General features: G+C 46.6%; 2 protein-coding genes across 7 annotated transcripts in view; both read left to right on the plus strand.

Annotated features, from left to right (window-relative positions):
* Positions 1 to 21,288, plus strand: part of LOC125444887 (sulfotransferase 1C2-like) — a 343,341-nt gene that overhangs the window by 113,185 nt on the left and 208,868 nt on the right. The gene's annotated exons all lie outside the window — the stretch shown is intronic.
* The window catches only part of GREP1 (glycine rich extracellular protein 1), a 29,320-nt gene continuing 15,875 nt past the window's right edge, over positions 7,844 to 21,288 (plus strand). For all 6 annotated transcript variants that reach the window (XM_048517623.1, XM_048517624.1, XM_048517626.1 and 3 more), the window contains exons 1-8: positions 7,844 to 7,966; positions 13,968 to 14,024; positions 15,227 to 15,280; positions 16,896 to 16,943; positions 17,091 to 17,138; positions 18,029 to 18,058; positions 19,108 to 19,146; positions 20,134 to 20,178. In XM_048517623.1, coding sequence (XP_048373580.1) covers positions 7,900 to 7,966; positions 13,968 to 14,024; positions 15,227 to 15,280; positions 16,896 to 16,943; positions 17,091 to 17,138; positions 18,029 to 18,058; positions 19,108 to 19,146; positions 20,134 to 20,178 — 388 coding nt within the window. In that variant the 5' untranslated portion in view covers positions 7,844 to 7,899. The remainder of the gene's footprint in view (positions 7,967 to 13,967; positions 14,025 to 15,226; positions 15,281 to 16,895; positions 16,944 to 17,090; positions 17,139 to 18,028; positions 18,059 to 19,107; positions 19,147 to 20,133; positions 20,179 to 21,288) is intronic.

Below are 21,288 nucleotides of genomic sequence, written 5' to 3' on the forward strand. Positions count from 1 at the left end.
TACATTTTGGAAGAGTGGGATACAACTATTTTTCAATGAATTAGAGATCCACAAATTCTGGAAATAATTAGGATATTTGTTGCCAACTGTGGTGTCTAAACCAAGTTAGAACTCTACATTTCTGCTGGTCCAGTAAAGGTTCCTTCCCCCCCACCCCGCTTGGGGTCTGGATTTAACTTTTTATTATGTCATGTGCAAATGTTTGTTTCCGCTCTGTTCCAGATTTCTGCCTGCCATCAAATTTCTTCAATCCATACCTTATTCCTTTGTCAATTGGATATCCCAGTCATTGATTGTGTTGACCAGGGGTCCCCAAACTTTTTAAACAGGGGGCCAGCTCACTGTCCCTCAGACTGTTGGAGGGCCGGACTAAAAAAAACTATGAACAATGGGGGGGGGATTCGCCAGCCTGGCTGATGCCAATGGGAGTGAGGCGGAACAGAAAGCCTGAGAGCAACACATGGAGTAGCTGAGAGGGAAGGGCGGAGCAGGTGTTGCCACATGTAAGGTTTCCAACTCTGGGTCAGAACATTCATGGAGATTTGGGGGTGCCATCATGTAACTGCAATCAACAGCCGTTGGGGCCGGTTCCTCCTCTCCCTCGAGCCCCCATTGCACATGAATGGAGCCATTGCCGCCATGCCTGGCGGGCCGGATAAATGCCTTCAGGGGGCCACATGTGGCCCCCGGGCCGTAGTTTGGGGACCCCTGGCGTATACCAAAGCTGGATGTTCATAGCAAATATGTCTGTGTGGCCCGTCCACATAAACTGGGAGTGGTGTGCATTGGTAGGATCACGCATAGCAAGTGCTCCCGTGCATGACTGCAGGTGGAGCACCAAAACGGAACATCTGGAAAGACCTTCCAGGAGGCAGGATCATGACGTTGCCAACCATTGTCATTCTATCCCTGTTTAAACACACACGTGCAGTTCTGTTCATGAATACGCCTGAAGCTGCCAGATACTGCACTTCAGAGCAGCGTGACAGCATTCCCCTGAGGGAATATGGGCTTCAAAGAGGCCTGCAACTCTGGGATGGAAAATTCAAGGAGGTTTGGTGATGGTCTCTGAGGAGAATGGGGTTTGGGGAGTGAGAGACGTTAGCAGGGATCTGAGACGTACAGTCCACCCACCAGAGCAGCCATTCTTTCCAGGAGAACTGACCTTTGACACCTGGTGATCAGCTGTCGCGGTATCTCCCCCTAGAACAGCCGTGCCACATTTTTTCCCTTTTGCTTCTTGACCTGGTATGCCTGTCTGGACATCCCATGTTGTCCCAGCCTACTCTTCTTCCCCCAGAATCTCAAACATCGCACCCACTTGCCACATTCTTCTCCAGGAATGTACCTGCTGTTTGACTTTCCCACCACGGGCAGCCGATTCAGGATAGGGTAGCTGCAAGGTGGCCGTACCCTCCCTATAGTTCAGACGCTTGCTGGAACACCCTTATGCAATATTTGGCAAAGTATAAATTAGAGGTCTGGGCAGCGGCATGGTGTCAAGATTGGATACCTGCATGGTAAGAGGTAGCTCGTGGTCTAGTTTGAGAAAGCGGAGTGGCACAAAAGCTGAGACCTCCACTTGGTTTGAACTCTCATCTCTCCAGATAAGGGGGAAGTTGCTTCCCAGTTCCTTACTGGCAGACCCTAAGCCCTTATTCACGAGTCCAACCCAAAACACTGATAAAAAGTTCAATATACCGGAATAAGATTTGGACTCCCATAGATCTGTCTTCAGATTTGAGGGACTCTGGATTTATGCTGTTCCCCTGTTCAAAGCCTGGCTTGTGTGTAAGCTGCTCCACAGTGTGATGCCCCATCCAATAAAACGGTGTGTGTGTGTTTTAGGTGACCCCTAAATAGGTTTGCCAGTCCCACGGTCAGAGTAGAGAATTCCTCACCCCTCAGAACCTCTTTCCCACTCCCAGATGTGTATCAAGGAAATATGTAGCCCGGTGCAAAATCTGAGTTTTCTGCCCACCGCCGCCCCCCCCCCCCCCATATGGGTGGCTGCCCTCCTTCACCACAACCAAACAACGTTTGTTGCACCAGGTCTTGAAGTCAGTGTATGGACCTGGGGGGAAGGAGGAGGGGTGTGGGGGTGATTTTCCTCCCCCCACGTGACTAAATGGCCGCATATGTCCCCCTGAGCGGTATGCCCCTGCCCAATGCCTTTCCAAGCGGCATCAAGAGAATTAAAACACACACACACGGCAACGTCCCATTGTAAGCCCTTTTGAGTCTCCCTATAGGAGAGAAAGAGGGGATATAAATCCAACTCTTCTTCTTCTTCTTCTTCTTCTTCTTCTTCTTCTTCTTCTTCTTCTTCTTCTTCTTCTTCTTCTTCTTCTTCTTCTTCTTCTTCTTCTTCTTCTTCTTCTTCTTCTTCTTCTTCTTCTTCTTCTTCTTCTTCTTTCTCCACTCTTCTTCCCCACGCATCATTCTGGCTGCATCCCAGCCTTCCTGTATCTTTCCATTTTTCTCATGCCCAGCTTGACTGGGGGACTATAAAAGCGATTTATTGGTGGTTCCTGGCACTTTTGAAGCATGGAAAAGTTCCTTCCACAATGCTTTTTCTTTCCAACGTGACCTGGAGACACCCCAGTTTAGAGTCAGGAAGCAAAAGTATTTTGAAGCAGCGTAAACTGTGGCAGCAGCAACAGACAGAGAGCCATTGGGAGCATTAGATCTGAAAGAAGCAACAGGGCGGATTTCATCCCTTCCAGAAGATGTCTTTGCTGTTGTCAAATGTGCTAAATCCAAGGAGCCAAACTAATATAAATGTGCACAGTGTAAATTATTGTGTTCACACCTAAAGAGTGGGGGAGTCTCGTTTTTAAAAGGTGAAGGTAGTCCCCGGTACCAGTCTGGGCCTCGTGACGTTTACTAGGCAGGCTATGTTGAAGGGGTGGTTTGCCATTGCTTTTCCCAGTCATCTATACTTTACCACCCTGAGTGCTCATTTTGCAACCCGGGGAATGATGGAAGGCTGAGTCCGCCTTGAGCCGGCTACCTGAGACTGGCTTCCGTTGGGATCAAACTCAAGTTGTGAGCAGAGCTTGGACTGCAAACTGCAGCTTACCACTCTGCGCCACGGGGCTCATCTGCTTTTACAGAAAACGAAGCATGCAGGTGAGGGGAGCTAAACCCAATCTTTCCCCCTGCCTTCCCTTGCTCCATCGTTGGACTCATCTTCCTCCCAAGCCAGCTCTGATGGAATCAGGAGCAAATGCTTCCCAGCATCCCAGGGAATCCACAGAGTTATGAAATGCACTAGACCAGCTAGTCCATTTCACTTAAGAACTAGACCAGCCAAAAATGGGAGAAGGAAGGTTCTCTAGACACTGGGAAAACTGAAAATCTAATGGACAGTTGGAAAAATATAAAGATTGAGAAATATATGGAATTGGAAAGAAAAGTGATATTGAGATGGTATAGAACACCAAAACAACTAGCATATATGATTAAAGGACTCAGTCCTAAATGCTGACATCAGGAGGCATATTATAGCCATATGTGGACGGAATGTATAGAAGTGAAAAAATTTTGGACAACCGTAATGTTATATATCGAGAAACTGGTGAAGATTAATATTGGGATAAATAACGACTTAATGTTCATGGGTGTAATGGAGGATAGAAGGGTAGATTAAAAATATAGCTATATGTATAAAATAACGATCAAAGCAGCACATGCGACAATAGCTTTAGGCTGGAAAGAAAAGAAAAAAATGGGCAATCCAGAAATGGTTGGAATACATCTGGGAACAAGTGACACTCGACATTTTCGAAATAATAACAAAGAATAAACTGTGGCAAGATAAACAGAGCGAAATCTTGAAGATATGGACCATACACGGACTGGAGGAAAGAAGCTGGAGTCAATGAGGAGAAATGGGAGAAACGATGACAAAGAATGAACTTACTGCTGTTTGTTTGATAAAACTATGAAAAATATGGGGGGAGGGGGAAAAGGGGGAAAATGTATTTTTTGAAAAAAAAACGAAGAAAAGCATCAATAAAATGTAATATTCAAATGATACAATAAAAATTATATAAAAAAAGAAAAGAACTAGACCAGCTAGTCAATTTCACTCAAGAAAAAAACCCTCATGTGAAGGTGTCAGTAGTCTTGAAATATTTCCTTTTGTGCGATCCCTTGTTTTTGGGTTCTGCATTTTAATACAATATTTTATACATCAAAGGCATGGAAACGGGATGTTCCGGCAGTATGCCTCCATGCTGCTTGCTACCGCTTCCACTAGTCTGGTTGGTGTCTGCAGGGAAAATTCTTTGGGGACCCTGTGTTAGATTCTGTCAGGGGGATTGTATCCAGGTGAACTGAGATGCATTCCCAACTCAATGTAATTGCTACAAGATATATGTAACCAGCCTGCTATATGTAACCACTGCCATTCTGGGGCATTCTTTCCTTCATCTTTACTTTATGGCTTCACATGCTGATTAGATAACTAGGCTTTCCCCTGACCCTTGGTCTCATGAGAACCAGAGGAAAGCAATGGCATGCCACCTCTGCTTCCCATTTGCCTTGAAAGCCCCCTGCTGATGGCCTTTGGGGTCTCTTCCAACTCTATGATTTTATGATTCTAAGTTGGTTGCATTCAGAGACACTAAAGTGTGCAGAAACCTCCATGTCATCTGTGAGTGTGCCCACCACTCAATTGTACTACTTATAGCAGTGGTGGCGAACCTTTGGCACTCCAGATGTTATGGACTACAATTCCCATCAGCCCTTGCCTGCATGGCCAATTGACTATGCTGGCAGGGGCTGATGGGAATTGTAGTCCATAACATCTGGAGTGCGAAAGGTTCGCCACCACGGACTTATAGGCACAGAACCATTATTAGCGTTAGAAGGTGTGTGTTTTGTCTGTGTATGTCTGTTGATTATCCCTAAATTCTGGTAGGGGGTTTAAGAGCAGCTTCCTCAAGGTCCCAGGAGACTCCTATCTGGGGCAAGGTTGCAGCCATGCAGAAGAGCATTGCGAATGCGAAGCTGCAAAACACTGTCTTCCCCAATTTAATTTCCCTGCCTCTCCCAAACTCACAGCATGCATTTGAGCCACTTTTGTGAACAAGAGCTGGCAGGGAGACCATGATTAACAGCCGTCACAGCTACCAGACAGTTTAAACATACTTGGGAGGGGGGGGTGGGGGGACGGGATTACACAGCTGGCTGGCTGGATGTGAGTTTTCCAAACAGGCAGGCCGGGTGCCTTACAGCACAGAGGTGGAAGCCAAGTCATTGTTTATCTTGGCCAAGGATGGCAGGTTTTGCAAAGGACCCCACAAAGCAGCTTTGAAGTCCACGGGGGCAGGTAGGCTGAGCTCGCTGTCCCCTATTTAAATGACCCAAAGCGGTGTGTTTTTCGGAGCTGTGCAACAGGCAGGAGTTCAACAGGTGCAGCTTTTCCATCGGAGCTGTAAAATGACGATGGAGCAAGCTATCCCTACTGGACATCCCCTCGTACTAAAGCTGACATTTTCCCTTTTATTTTATCTTGTGACGTGCTTTTCAAAGCTGCTGTTGTTGTTCGGTCGATTGCTGTGGCTGCTGGTTTTACAGGATTTTAGTCATTTGGAATTATTGTTTTAAGGATTGTGCTCTGCCTCCAGAGCCTAAAATAATATTTTGAATTTGTTGTGTTGCTCAGAAGCTCTGTCAGGCAAGAGGGTGGCCTATAGGTCCAGGGAAATGTGATTCTCACTTTGAGTACAAGCAGTGGTATATCTAGGCAAACTGGCGTCCTGGGCAAAACCTGGGTTTGATGCCCCCCCCGGGCAGAGCAGCCCGGCTGCGGCACTCGCCCTTCCCGGCCGGCCCCAGCAGCCCAAGTTCACCAGAGGCGGAGCTCCCTGTCCTCCCGCTCTACCTTTGGTGGCTTGTGGGCCACCGTACAGAGTGGGCGGGGCTTAGCCAGAGTGGGCGGGGCTTAGAAATCAGGCTCTCCCCATGTGACTTTAAATTTCTGCGCCTTGGGCAACTGCCCACTTTGCCCAATGGGCGGTACGCCACTGAGTACAAGAGGTTCTTGGTTCAATTCCTCAGGGGAGCCTGTTCTCAGGAGATAGAGGTGCTGCATCTTCAGAAAACGTAATGGCATGATCTAGCCCAATCTCATCAGATCTCGGATACTGAGCATGGTCAGTAGTCGGATGGGACACTACCAAGGAAGACTCTACAGAAGAAGGCAATGGCAAACCACCTCGGCTTCCCATTTGATTTGCAATCCCCTGACTGGGGTTGCCATAAGTCAGTTGTAACCTGAAAACACATAAAGAACCAGTACAGCATAATAGAGTGTGGGTCTGGGATCTGAGAGACTTAGGTTCAAAGCCCCATGCTGGGATGGATCCAACCATCCTCCAAACAGGCTTAGAATTATAGAATCATAGAGTTGGAAGAGACCCCAAGGGCCATCAAGTCCAACCCCCTGCAATGCTGGAACACACAATCAAAGCACTCCTGACAGATGGCCATCCAGCCTCTGTTTAAAAACCTCCAAAGGAGATTCCATTTTGTTCTAGCCGATGGGGACTTCCTCCAACCAGGATCAGATCTACATTTTTTTGAAGGGGGGCAATAGTACAAACTGTGAAGTAGGCTAGGCTGAAGGTGTGCGAATAATCCAATTTCACCCATCCAGCGTCCAGGTGATTTTGGGGGAGTTCAAACCTGGGTATCCCACAGACTAGTCTGTCATTCTAACCACAAGGGACTCCTTTCCCCATTATATTCTCAGGTCACACGACAAAGCTTCATGGCAGGATGGGAATTTGAACCCAAGACTCTGACACTTAAGCCCAACACCCTAAACAACCACTCCACACTGGCTCACCAAGTTTGCCCGGGTAGGAGTCAGTCACAGAAGGCACAGAGTCTTATTAGTCGCTTTTGCCAAAACATATAGTGATGGCCAGTAGCATAGACAGCTTTTGAAAAGAACTGGGCAAATGAAGGATATTATCTGTCAACAGTTGTTAGTAAATTTGCCTGACTCCAGGTGGCATCTGGTGATCTCTTGCAGCAGTGGCGTAGGAGGTTAGGAGCTTGTGTATCTAATCTGGAGGAACCGGGTTTGATTCCCCGCTCTGCCGCCTGAGCTGTGGAGGCTTATCTGGGGAATTCAGATTAGCCTGTGCACTCCCACACACGCCAGCTGGGTGACCTTGGGCTAGTCACAGCTTCTTGGAGCTCTCTCAGCCCCACCCACCTCACAGGGTGTTTGTTGTGAGGGGGGAAGGGCAAGGAGATTGTCAGCCCCTTTGAGTCTCCTGCAGGAGAGAAAGGGGGGATATAAATCCAAACTCTTCTCTTCTTCTTCTTCTAATGCAATTGTTCTCTGGATAACCAAAATCAGCTCCCTTGGAGAAAATGGCCGGAGAGCGGACTCTATGGAATTATACCCAGCAGAGGGTCCTCCGCTCCTTAAACCTTCCCCTCCCCAAACACCCCGACCCCAAAATCTCCAGGTCTGCTGCAATTTTTTTAATCTAGCAAGTACTTAAAAAAATTTTTTTCAAGTGCTGTATAATGAAGTCAGATGTCCCAGTATTTGGGTGGGTGTGAATCTGGAGTGTTGCGTGTGCACAATGCACACAGGGATGCAAAGATATGTCTGATGGCAGAGCCAGCTAACGCAGGTGTGAATGAATCTGCGTTAAACGGCTGGGTTAGCAGCAAGGTGTTGCTGTGTCTGTCTTGCCCACCTCTCTCCTGGGGGTCTGCTGAGAGACCATTGGGTAGGATGAAATGGGCGTGGCCTGCCCAGCAAATGAAGGGAGGAGGTGGGGCATGAGCAGGGGATAAAAGGAGCAGCTCCCCCACCTAAACCCCTTGTGGGGTCCTGAAACTCTGGAAAGTTCCCGCAGCTTCACAATGAGGAGTTTGAATCTTTGCTCGACGCTCCTTCTCTTGTGTTTGGCCAGAGGAAGCCTGCAGGGTGGTAAGTCTGTGAGATGGGGGGGACGGGGGGAGGGATTAGGCAAGGAAGAAAGAAGATTAGTAGGAAAAAGAACTTTAATTTCTTTGCATCAGAGGCATGGTACATCTCTCCAGAAAAGGAAACCATTTGCAATTTGGGTCTTTTAAAAGAAAACGACCACCAAGGAATATGTCAAACCCTGACAAAATCATCAACAATTCATTTATTGATTAGTTGGATTTATTATACCGCCCTATCCCCTAAGGCCGTGGTGGCGAACCTTTGGCACTCCAGATGTCATGGACTACAATTCCCATCAGCCCCTGCCAACATGGCAAATTGGCCGTGCTGGCAGGGGCTGATGGGAATTGTAGTCCATAACATCTGGAGTGCCAAAGGTTCGCCACCACTGCCCTAAGGGCTCTGGGTGGTGTACAGTTTAAACAAACACATCCATGTACCCCAATAAAAATTAAATTACAATATGGACAGAGAGAATAATGAGAGAATCTCTCTTGTAACGTTAGAAGTGGGGTGGGGGGTGGGGAGCTAAATCCGGTGCAGCTGATTTCCGATAAATTCAATGCAAACAAAGGGGAACTATTTCTGTGCACACCACCTAACTATCATATAGAACTCAGTGCCACAATTACTTTTATTTATTTAGACGTTTATGCCCTGATGTGGATAGCCCCCGGCTAGCCTGATCTCAGTTCTTAGAACTAAGCAGGGTTGGCCCTGGTTAGTATTTAGATGGGCAACCTCCAAGGAATACCAGGGTTGTGATGGGGTAGTAGGCAATGGCAAACCACCTCCAAATGTCTCTTGCATTGAAAACGCTACAGGGGTCGCCGTAAGTCAGTTGTGATTTGACAGCACCCGAAAAGGAGACATTCATACCTATAAGTATAGGAGCAGCAGTGGCGTAGGAGGTTAAGAGCTCATGTGTCTAATCTGGAGGAACCGGGTTTGATTCCCAGCTCTGCCGCCTGAGCTGTGGAGGCTTATCTGGGGAATTCAGATTAGCCTGTACACTCCAACACATGCCAGCTGGGTGACCTGAGCTCTCTCAGGGTGTTTGTTGTGAGGGGGGAAGGGCAAGGAGATTGTCAGCCCCTTTGAGTCTCCTGCAGGAGAGAAAGGGGGGATATAAATCCAAACTCTTCTTCTTCTACTACTAGTTTTTCTCTCCAATGGAGATCCAATTCATCTGACAACCTCATTCCCCCTTCTTCCATTGTATCCTTAGAGCAACATCCCTGTGAGGTAGGTAGATTGAGAGAGTATGTTTATGCGTATGTGACTGGCCCAAGGTCATCTAGCAAGCTTTTACAGCAGAGCAGGTTTCAAACTAGGGTCTCCCAGATCCTACCTTGTATAATAATTTAACCACATAGATAAAGCGACAACAGTGGCGTAACACCGAAGGGATAGGGGGGCATGATGCACCAGGCATGTGCCAGTGCAGGGGTGTGACGGTGGCATGGCAGGTGCATTCCGAGGCGTGGCTGGGGCATTGTGTGGCAGGGGTATGGGGTGCACGTGTGCTCTGGGCACAGCTCCCCCTCGCTCCAGCCCTGAGCGACAACCACTGCTAGCTTTAATGGTCTTTTACAAAGGATAGGTCCATCGATTAGCTACGATAGCCAGAAATAGAACCTTCATGGCCAGAGGCAGGATATCTCAGCTGAAGGGTGTTAAAAGAAAGACATTTATTTATTTATTTATTTATTTATTTATTTATTTATTTATTTATTTATTTATTTATTTATTTATTTATTTATTTATTTATACTTTGGGCTTCTAGACCGCCCCATCCCCGAGGGGCTCTGGGCGGTGTACAGCACTCGGTCAGCAAGATTTGCTTGGCTACCATCGAGGGCTGGATGACAAATAGAAATTTAGTCTGATCCAGTGAAGCAACTTTTCTGTTCTTAGCAGAGGTGGGGGCTTTGAAGAACAGCACAGAGAATAGCACATGAAATATTTGGATACAGGAATTCAGCATTCTGGTGTTGAATGAGCTCGCTTACCACCAGCTTGAGTTTCCCTAGCAAAGTCAGATGTCAAATTTTCATAGCTTCCCTACGGCTGCCAATCTTTCCTCAAGTCAGGAAGGGTTTCAGTGAACAGTTTAGTTGTTAAGCTCATAAACTCATACTGGTGGGTGGGATTCTGAGTTCTTGATTGCCTTTCAGATGTCAGTTCAGTTGTTCGGCTGAGTTTATTTGCAGTCATTTGACCAGCAGATAAAAACCTGAAAGGATAGTGTGCACACAACCAGCAAGGTTACAATTTTGTTTCACCCACCAGAGATCTCTGCCCTCGAATGGGTATGTAATAACACTTCACCACTGTGTAAGATATAGTAATATCCTCAGTGGTGGGATCCAAAAATTTTAGTAACAGGTTCCCATGGTGGTGGGATTCTAACTGTGGCGTAGCGCCAATGGGGCTGGGCGGGGCACGACGGGGGCGTGGCCGGGCATTCTGGGGGCGGGGCATTCCTGGGCAGGGCTGTGAAAAGGATGCAGCCGCTGCGCCGGTCCTTGGGCGGGAAACGAATGCACGCAGACACAGGCTGCCACACATGCCAGTGCAGCTCCTGCTAGACTGCTTCAAGTTCTGCGCGCTACTGCTGACAGGAGGGGCGTAACTAAGGCAAAAATCACATGGCAAAATCACCAATTAGTAACCTCCTCTCGGCACACACAAATAATCAGTAACCTACTCTCGGGAACCTGTGAGAGCCTGCTGGATCCCACCTCTGAATATCCTTATCTTTGAGTAAAAAGTTAACAATAACATTATCTGAATGTCTAAAAATTCTGGTTAGCAAGGGTGAAATCAACTGATTTCTAACATTACAATAAAATTCACAATACAATAAAATGTGGGTCGTTGTTTCAATTGCGTTAGAGTTGCAAGGACATAGTCGGGCCTCCATAAGTACACTGTGAAATCTCCCACTAAGCAGAGTCAATGGAAATACATTTAAACGAGATTTAGGAAAGAGCTATCAAAATTTGGAGGTGATCCATGGTCTTTTAACTTCCACAAATTTACAAAGTGCCTGCTAAATTCTTCAGAAGAAACATACAGAAGTATTTTATCACAATCTGATGGAATCTATTGTGTCTCAAATTCAGTTACATGGAAACCTACTGGAAAAATACATATTCAGGAGAACTGGGAGTTTTATTTAGTGGTCAAAGCTGGAGGTGGAATAGTAGTGAGATTTTCCACAGGTGACCATACATAAAGGCAAGGGAATCTATCTTCTGGGTGAAGAAGAATTTCTAATCCAGTTATACACACAGGTGGATTCATAGTCTGGAGTATCAGTGTTCTGCTAAAGTTACCTCAGTAGGGAGCTTTATATGAAGTTGATAGCTAATAGTGACAAGGCTATATGTGTACTGTTTGAAAGGATGACAACCTGTTAGAACCCAAAGGCATTGGGTGAGTCCACTCAGGCAAAATATAACGGGTTAAGGGGTGTGAAAAAAGCATTATAGGGGAGAAATTCCCACAGAACTTGCCCCCCAAACACTAATCCATTTTATTTTGCTGAACCTGGGATAAATGAAAGTTACTACATTAGAGACTTTCCCCCTTTAACTTGGGTTTCACACACTTCCTTCTCACCTATGCAAACTACAGCAAACAGGAAGCGTTTTGTTTTCCTCCTTCCGCCCACCATTATGGTGGATTCTGTAGGCAGCTGCCATTAGAGTGGATTCTCTATGTGCCAGTGTGTTTGTGGGGGGGGGGGGGGATTCTCAGAGGCATGTTTCACAGGGAAACAAAGTGAAACATCCCACATCCAGCCGCTGGGCTCCCAGCAACCCCGGATGCCCCTGCATCGGCTGTTTGAACGGTGAGACAGGCAACACTTTGGCCCCTTCCACACATGCAGAATAATGCACTTTCAATCCACTTTCACAACTGTTTGCAAGTGGATTTTGCTATTCCACACAGTAAAATTCAGCTTCTAAGCGCATTAAAAGTGGATTGAAAGTGCATCATTCTGCATGCGCAGAAGGGGCCTTTGCCTGCATCCCAGCTTCTCACTGATAATTCCCCCAACCTTTCCTTGGTTTTTTTGTCTGACAGGATTTCCCAACTTGAAGAGAGTTTAGGGCACAGGTGTCAAATTCGTGGCCCTCCAGATGTTCATGAACTACAATTCCCATCAGCCCTTGCCAGTATAACCAATGTTCATGTTGGGAGGGACTGATGGGAATTGTAGTTCATGAACATCTGGAGGGCCACAAGTTTGACACCCCTGGTTTAGGGGTTCATGTACCCTGCCTGGTATCACCTTTCTGGCACAAAGTTGCCACATTCCTTCTATGAAGTTGCCAACCCCTGTATTCAAAAACCTCCTCAGTGGCCTCCCTGGGGAGAGAGAGGTTGACACATTTATTGCATTGTGAACTCCATAAAGGGGAAAGGGAGGCGTTAATTCATCCATTGTTTATCCAGTACAGAAATTTAACTAGAGTTAATTCCGACTCAGTTCTTGTGAGAATTTTGCTGGAAGACCGAGTTTCTCTTATATCTCAGCAGGTAGCTAAATTTTGTATGCTGGCATATAGTAAGAGAAGAACCATGTTGGGACCAAGAGCCAGACCACATGAGGGTGACCGTAAGAATGCTACAAGCTGATGATATTTTTTGTGTGGATTTCTGTTTCGTGGATTTCAGTGCAAATTCGATTGTTCTTTTGTTTGTTGTTCCTCCTTTTTCTTGTTCTTCTCTGCTCTTTTTTGCTGGCCTAATGGCCGTAATAAAACTGAAAAAAAAAAACTGAGGTTGACACACCCACACACACACACACCACAAAGCCACAACGGCCAGCAGGCACACAGGCAGGGCCAGGTCCCTGAGCCAGGAGACAGGGTGGGGTTCTAGGTGAACGACAGACCTGAATGTTTCCCCTCTGTGATTAAATAATCCTCTGGCATCAAGGATGGGGGGGAGGCTGTGAAAGGACCTTTGTGGAAAGCCCCAGACCTGCCTTGGCGGGAGTTGCCCACCAGATGCCAGAAAGCCGCACTCTCAGCAAGCAGAGCGACAAAAGAGTCTTGTGGCACCTTTAAACTTGCTCTTCTTTATTTTTGCAGCCATCGGCTATACACACTTGCAAATAAATAACATAAATCAAGGGGTCTCCCCTGCCAGGTAAGTATACCGAAGGATTCCAAGATGGCCGATCGGGCTGAAGGTCTGTTAACAGACTCTTTGCCATCAAATAACATAAATGATCGACAGCATAAGGATCAATGACCTGTCATACAGATTCTTCGAAAAATAACCCAGGAGGGGTCCTTTCTTCTTTTTTTCTATCTGCAGTACTTTGTCAACCAATATGGGGTAATGGGTAGAGCTGCGGACCAGAATCTGGGAGGCTCGAATTCAAATCCTTTATTTTTCTTGTGTCATTAAGACACAGCTGACTTATGGTGATTCCGTAGGAGCAGCAGTGGCGTGGGAGGTTAGGAGCTCGTGTATCTGATCTGGAGGAACCGGGTTTGATTCCCAGCTCTGCCGCCTGAGCTGTGGAGGCTTATCTGGGGAATTCAGATTAGCCTGTGCACTCCCACACATGCCAGCTGGGTGATCTTGGGCTAGTCACAGCTTCTCAGAGCTCTCTCAGCCCCACCTACCTCACAGGGTGTTTGTTGTGAGGGGGGAAGGGCAAGGAGATTGTCAGCCCCTTTGAGTCTCCTGCAGGAGAGAAAGGGGGGATATAAATCCAAACTCCTCCTCCTCTTCTTCTTCTTCTTCTTTTCAAGACTAGAGACATTTGGAGGGTAATCACATCATAACCCTGGTGTTCCTTGGAGACTGCCCATCCAAATTCTAACCAGGGCAGACCCTGCTTAGCTCCTGAGATCTAATGAGATCAGACTAGCCTGGGCTATCTGGGCAAGGGCTCAAATCCTTAAAGAGTCCAACAAAAATTTCCAGGTAGCATATGTGCCTCCTTACCCTCTTTCTTTTGGATATTTTGCAGGAGTAAAGCCGCAAGGAAATGGCCGGGGCGGCCCGTACTTCCCATCACTGATAAGGGGTAAGTATTCTAGGAATTGATGCTCCACTGCATATTCTGGGTAAAAATCAGGGGAAAGCTGGGTTAAGGGAGAGTATATAATTCATGCCGACGCCCCAGGTGAAAAAAACATTGGAACAAAGAAGTGCAAAACTCGGGGTGAGTGGTAAGTGCATAAATGGCATCTGTTGTACAATCCCCACTTCAGACACACAGATACACCCTTAAGTTTGCCACTAGATCAGTGGGAAATCTTTTTTTTTTCAAGGTCCACCTTTAATACCAGAATGGGTAGATTTCAATTTGTATAGATTTACATGGAATTAATTTGTTGTTCACACTCACAGTGTTGTTCGCACTCACTCTGGAAATCAGTTGCAATTCTGACAGATCTCCAAACCCTGCCCGTAGGCAGAGGCGCACCATGGGTAAATGGCGCCCGGAGACAAATTGTCTCCAGGATGCCCCCACCGGCTCTGCCCCACTGCCCCCGGCTCTGCCCCTGATGCCCTCAGGCTCCACCCCCCACTGACCTTGACCCTGCCCATGTCACCATGGACATGGGCAAGGTCTAGGGTGCCCACCTCCCCTCCCCCTGCCGGCTGGGCTCCTAGCCGGCAGCCTGCAATCTCTTCTGACTGGAAAGGGGAGGAAGGGAGGGGGGAGTCCAGGGGGGGTGAGGATGCTTGGAGGCAGCAGGAAGTCCTGCTGCCTCATCGTTTTTGCATGCCTCGACTGACACGGATAGGTTGAGGCACGCGAAAACGATGAGGCAGCAGGACTTCCTGGTCACATGGGGGGGCAATTTTGCGCCCCCCATGTGACCAGAAGAGTGGCGCCTGGGGACAAGGGGTACCCCTTGTCCCTAGGTAGATACGCCACTGCCCGTAGGTTGGCAACTCTAAGGCGGGCTTAATAAAAACTGGCCATTCAAGAGGCTAAGCATATCTCTGTATCTGGTACAAATCTGTAACATTCTCTGTCTCTCTCTCACAAACATACATCCCATTTCTCCAGTCTCATGACTCATGAAAGACACATTACTACTTTATTTATGTAACAGTATAATTGGGAGCCAGCATGGTGTAGTGGTCAAGAGCAGCAGAGTCCAATCTGGAGAACCAGGTTCGATTCCCCACTTCTTCGTTAGGCCAAACACTATCAGACCCCTGTTCAATACAAAAGGGGACTTCAGCCTTTGGTTTTTATGTCCCACTCCTCAGGTGTAGGAGGTGTGCAGCCAGGAGCCGGATTGGGACCCGCTGGAGCCAAAGCAGGTAAACAATACAAAGATAGGTTGTCTCTGCATTCTAGAGATAAACAATAGTAAAACAAGTATTATCAAAAGTTTTCACAGCCGGAATCAACAGGCTGTTGTGTGTGGCCGTGGTCTGGAAGTTTTTACTGGTAGTTTTCACTCACATCTATGACTGGCCAGTCATGGTAAGATGCGCTTCTCTCTATTTTTCTCACTGTGCCACGGAGGGAAACACATGATACCAGATCGTGCCTCTGAAGATGACAACCATAGATGCGAGCAAAATGTTAGGAGTTAAAACGACCAGACCACCGCCACACCGCCTGGAAAACCTGCAACAGCCAATAAAAAAAACCATTCACCATTTGGTATCTATTATCTATTATTTCTCTTTCTCACAATACTAGAACCAGGGGGCATACATTGAAAATGCTGGGGGGGAAGAATTAGGACTAATAAAAGGAAACCCTTCTTCACGCAACGTGTGATTGGTGTTTGGAATATGCTGCCACAGGAGGTGGTGATGGCCGCTACCCTGGATAGCTTTAAAAGGGGCTTGGACAGATTTATGGAGGAGAAGTCGATCTATGGCTACCAATCTTGATCCGCCTTGATCTCAGATTGCAAATGCCTTAGCAGACCAGGTGATCCGGAGCAACAGCCGCAGAAGGCCATTGCTTTCACATCCTGCATGTGAGCTCCCAATGGAACCTGGTGAGTCACTGCGAGTAGCAGAGTGCTGGACTAGATGGACTCTGGTCTGATCCAGCAGGCTCGTTCTTATGCTCTTATCATGAAGAACTCAGGCCATTTCCGCACATGCAGAACAATTGTTGGGATTTTGCAAAGTGTCTGTCACAACTCAGTCATAAAAGGGTTAACTGTCTGTCTGTAAACAAGTTGCTGAAGTCACTGTTTGTGACCTGGTCCACTGATTAGCTAAAATTAGTAAAATGCATTGAAAGGGCATTGAAAGTGGATTAGAAGTGCATTATTCTGCATGTGCGGAAGGGGCCTTAAAATCAGAGCACTGCTATAACTTTCCGCCCTTTATTACTGCAGCTAAGAAGTGCAATAAGGGACCATCTCAATCTGCTTTGCCGATGCTGAAATATGCTAAACAAGGGTTATTCATTCATTCATTCATTCATTCATTCATTCATTCATTCATTCATTCATTCATTCATTCATTCATTCATTCATTCATGGATGGATGGATGGATGGATGGATGGATGGATGGATGGATGGATGGATGGATGGATGGATGGATGGATGGATGGATGGATGGATGGATGGATGGATGGATGGATGGATGGATGGATGGATGGATGGATGGATGGATGGATGGATGGATGGATGGGATTTTTATACTGCCCAACCCTCAGAGGGCTCTGGGCGGTTCACAACACAAATTCTACATATAATATGAAGCATTTCATATAATATGAAATTATATTTCATATAATATTTCATATAATATGAAAGCATTACATATAATATGAAGCAACCCCCAGAGGGCTCTGGGAGGTTCACAACACAAATTCTACATATTATGAAGCATTTCAACGACAAGAGTTGCTGTGGAGTGGAAAATGTCCTCCTCTGATACCACTGTCTTCTTCCTCCTTTGCAGGGAAATATCCTGGTTATGGGGGCCCAGGAGGACTCCCCGCAGGACTGGGTAGGTCCACCACAGATGTTGGAAGAAAATACTTCTGCCAGTCTTAACCAATTGTGATAGTGGGAAGGACAGAGCTGGGATAAAACACCCCTCCCTGGTGCAAAACCATCTCCAGCTGTTAACTCTTTCTGTTTCTGCTTTTTTTAGGAGCCCAAAATGGATTTGGGACTGGACCAAGCTTTATGGGCAGACCAGGTGAGCACAGCACAGCCAGTCCTAACAGGATGGGATTTCCCATCGTTCGAGTGATATCAGAGCCAAAACAGAGATTGTGCAGAGCCAAAAGAGAGGCTCTTCCTTGCCAAGAGGGCTTGTAATCTCAGGGTCAGTTCCCAAGGGTCTTAAGTGGAGATGTACCTTCTCAGATGTAGATGCTGTACGGAAGTTGACCCTATTTTATTGTACCTCTTCTTGGCAAAACCCTGTCCTGTTGGGTGATGACTTGAGATCATTTTGTTAGCACATGTTGCTCACCTTGATCTTCTCCAGAAGTGAAATCTGAATAAGGATTGGATGCATCAGGCCTCTGGGGCATGGGCACATGCATGAACATCAAGGCAGTATGCAATACACAGTGTGCCATTTCACACGTGCTACTGCTACAATGGCTAATAAGTTTCCTAAGCAATTATGTTTTTCTGAGATCTCTTTAAGCAAAACAACTCACACCTGCTTTTGAATCAGTGCTGGTCTTTGACTGCAATAAAGAATTTGATTTGATTTGAATCAGTAGAAGAGAAGCTATTGATTTAACAATCAGCATGAAACTTTCAGCAATTTTAAGGCCCTTTCTGCACATGCAGAACAATGCACTTTCAATTCACTTTCAATGCACTTTGCAGCTGGATTTTACTGTGCGGAATAGCAAAATCCACTTGCAAACAGTTGTGAAAGTGGATTGAAAGTCACGATGTCTAATGTCTGGAAAAGGGCCTAAGAAACGAGGGGGACTTTGAGAACTAGGATTGTGCAAGAGTGTCTCTATTTGCACTTGTAAAATGGGGGTAGGCTGTGGTTTCTGAACGCTGGCCACCTGTCCTGCCATCCTGAGCCTTTTCTCTTTGACGCTTTCTTCTTTCCCATAGGCTATGGTGTTCCAGCTGGTTATGGACCAGGTATGATAACCATTCTTTCTTCCTCCGTTTGTTAACATGTATTTGGACAATGCAAACGTCGTGAGTTGATTCAGAGCAATTGATCCTTATGAGGGAGACATATAGGCCCCTTCCGCACTGATAGCAGATTTGAGCGGTACTACGCAAAGTAGACAAGTGTCCACCTATATATAACTGTCATATAAAGCAAACTCCCATCTTCAGGAAGAAGAAAAAATGCACTTTCAATCCCCTTTCACAATTGTTTGCAAGTGGATTTTGCTATTCTGCACAGTAAAATCCAGCTGCAAAGTGTATTGAAAGTGGATTGAAAGTGCATTATTCTGCAGGTGCGGAAGGGGCCATAGACATACACTGCCATCCAACTCAATCCCTTCTGCCTTTCTGCATCCCCATTTCAGATCTGGTACTTTGGCCTTAGGTTTGGCACTTAGTCAGACAATATATTTTCTAAGCATAGACTGAGATACATTGATAAGAGTCTGCGAACAGCACTGGGAACGTGCCCAGGTAGCTCTTTTTCAATATGGCTGCAGCATATCAACAAATCCAGTCCTGGGACCGGCAGCTGTTCTCTCTTCTCCACCTGTGGTTGACTATCTATTTTAGTCCCTCCTTCTCTGGTTTGTAGCAGTCTTCAGTAATGACAGAAAATGGAGGGTTAGCTATCTTAACCACTTCTTTCCATTGTCAGGATGGACAGTGATGGAAAATGGAGAGCTGGCTATCTTAGCCCCTTCCTTTGTTATTGATGGCAGACTGCTGCATCATGGGTAATAATGATGAATGGAGGGCTGGCCTTTAGCACCTCCTTCTACTGATGGTGGTCCATTGTAGCAGCAACTATGGTGGAAAATGAAGGACTGGTTTTCATAGCCTCCTCCATCTCCTCCTGCTGTAGAGTGGTCAGCGAAGACACAGATGGGCCGATCCATGGTCGACACCAGAGCTTTGTCCCCTCTGTAGGGTTAAGTTCTGGCAATAGGGAGCCAAGCTGTCTGAGATGCTGCTGAAGCAAAGATAACATCCTTGTTTTTATCATCTTGTAGGATTAGGTGCTTATCCACAACCTAGGAAGCAAAAATCAGGTAACTATGAACATACTAGCGGGATAGTGGTTCCCCCCTCCCTGAGTCTGTGATCGATTGGTTTGAAGCATAGCCAAGAAGAGTGTCTAGCAAATTCCCTTGAAGCTGTATTTCCCACCCCCACATTCTGAGAACTTTCCCACCAACATCCGTCCTCATGGATTTGGTAGAACTTCATAGTCGGAAATAAAGTTGGAGCCAGTGGATCCGTTCTGTTATTGGTGGCCCTTTTCCACAGCAGAAGGAGCCTTACACTGTCGGAAGGTCCTTCCAAGAAATTCTTGTGCCACAGAAATGGACCACTGTTACTGGAATGGATCCAGGAGAAAGCAATTTGGCAAGTTAAGAACATAAGAACATAAGAAAGAGCCTGCTGGATCAGAACAGAGTCCATCTAGTCCAGCACTCTGCTACTCGCAGTGGCCCAACAGATACCTTTGGGAGCTCACATGCAGGATGTGAAAGCAATGGCCTTCTGCGGCTGTTGCTCCGGATCACCTGGTCTGCTAAGGCATTTGCAATCTGAGATCAAGGCGGATCAAGATTGGTAGCCATAGATCGACTTCTCCTCCATAAATTTGTCCAAGCCCCTTTTAAAGCTATCCAGGCCATCACCACCTCCTGTGGCATCATATTCCAAACACCAATCACACGTTGCGTGAAGAAGGGTTTCCTTTTATTAGTCCTAATTCTTCCCCCCCAGCATTTTCAAAGTTCAGCTTTAGCATTAAAGCTCCTTTTTTAAAAAAAAATCCTCACTGTTGATCAACTTCCCTGTGGTGTTCGTTGACTTCATTTTGTACAGCTTCTGACTACTACATTTAATTCTTTGTCAAATCCATGAACTTCTAGATTTTTTTAAAACTGAAATTCAAATTGAAACTGGAAATTTTGAGGAGAAAGCAAATTTAACCAAAACATTCTCTAAAAGGAATTGGTATGATGTTTCTGTTCTGCTGTAGTTCATGACCAAAATCTGTGTTCCAGGTTACCGGGGAGTGGGCTACCCCCGTGTTGGCCTCCCCTTAGGAGGTAAGTGCAGCCCCCAACTACCTTCAACCCTTTCCTTCTCCCTATAACTCTTGCTAGGGGTATAGGGCTTAGACCTAGGATCTGGGAGACCTGGATTCAAATCTTCACGCTGCCATGAGTTTTACTGGAGGATCTGGGGTCAGTCATCTACTTTCAGACTAATCAATCTCTGTTGCAAGAATAACGGGGGAGGGAGAACCAGGCTCTACGAGCTCCTTGGAGGAAGGGTGGGATAAAAATATTTGAGATGAATAGTTCGTTACTCTGTTCAGAGGCACCCATGATGATGATGATGATGATTAATCAATCAATCAATCAATTAATTAATTAGTTAATTAAATTTAGTATACCGCCCTATCCCCGAAGGGCTCAGGGCGGTGTACAGATAAAACATCAGCTAAAAACATACATATAATTAAAACATCAGTCGTATCTTAGAACATTGCCCGCGCCCTTACGAAACCCTCCTAATGCAAAATAATGGGTCCTGATGGTATTAGGGCCCAGGGGGGTGAAGAGGAGGGAGCAGGGGCACCCTAAGTGGCCGGTCTCTCCAAAGGCCCAGTGGAACAACTCAGTCTTACAGGCCCTGCGGAAATCCCCAAGGGCCCGCAGGGTCCGGACAGCTGGAGGGAGAGTGTTCCACCAGGCCGGCGCCAGAGCCGTGAAGGCCCTGGCTCGAGTGGAGGCCAGCCAAATCATTGAGGGGCCGGGGACCTCCAGTAAATTGGCCTCTGCTGAGTGCAGAGGTCAAGTTGGGACATATGTTGTTGAATCATCTGTTCGTGAGGAGAAATATGTGGCAGAAATAACATCCTATGCAGATATTGTTTTTTGCTGGGTTGCTGAACTCCTAGATCAAGCAATGGATGCTTGCAAGGAGGTTATACTCATTTTCAGACCCCAAGGCCAAAGACAAGTAGAACCATCACTGATATTAATGAGGGAACTGACCCTGACTCAGTTGCCTTTTAGAAAAATCTGGCAGAAGCAACCCTGCCTCCAAACCAGACATTAGCCCATTATGCACAAAATGCTTACCTCAAGGCTCTTCGCTGCGCAGTGGGGTTGGAGTGGGGCTTCCTCATGTTTCTCTATTTGCACCCAAGA

The sequence above is a fragment of the Sphaerodactylus townsendi genome, linkage group LG15, assembly GCF_021028975.2.
Source record: "Sphaerodactylus townsendi isolate TG3544 linkage group LG15, MPM_Stown_v2.3, whole genome shotgun sequence".
Lineage (NCBI taxonomy): Eukaryota > Metazoa > Chordata > Lepidosauria > Squamata > Sphaerodactylidae > Sphaerodactylus > Sphaerodactylus townsendi.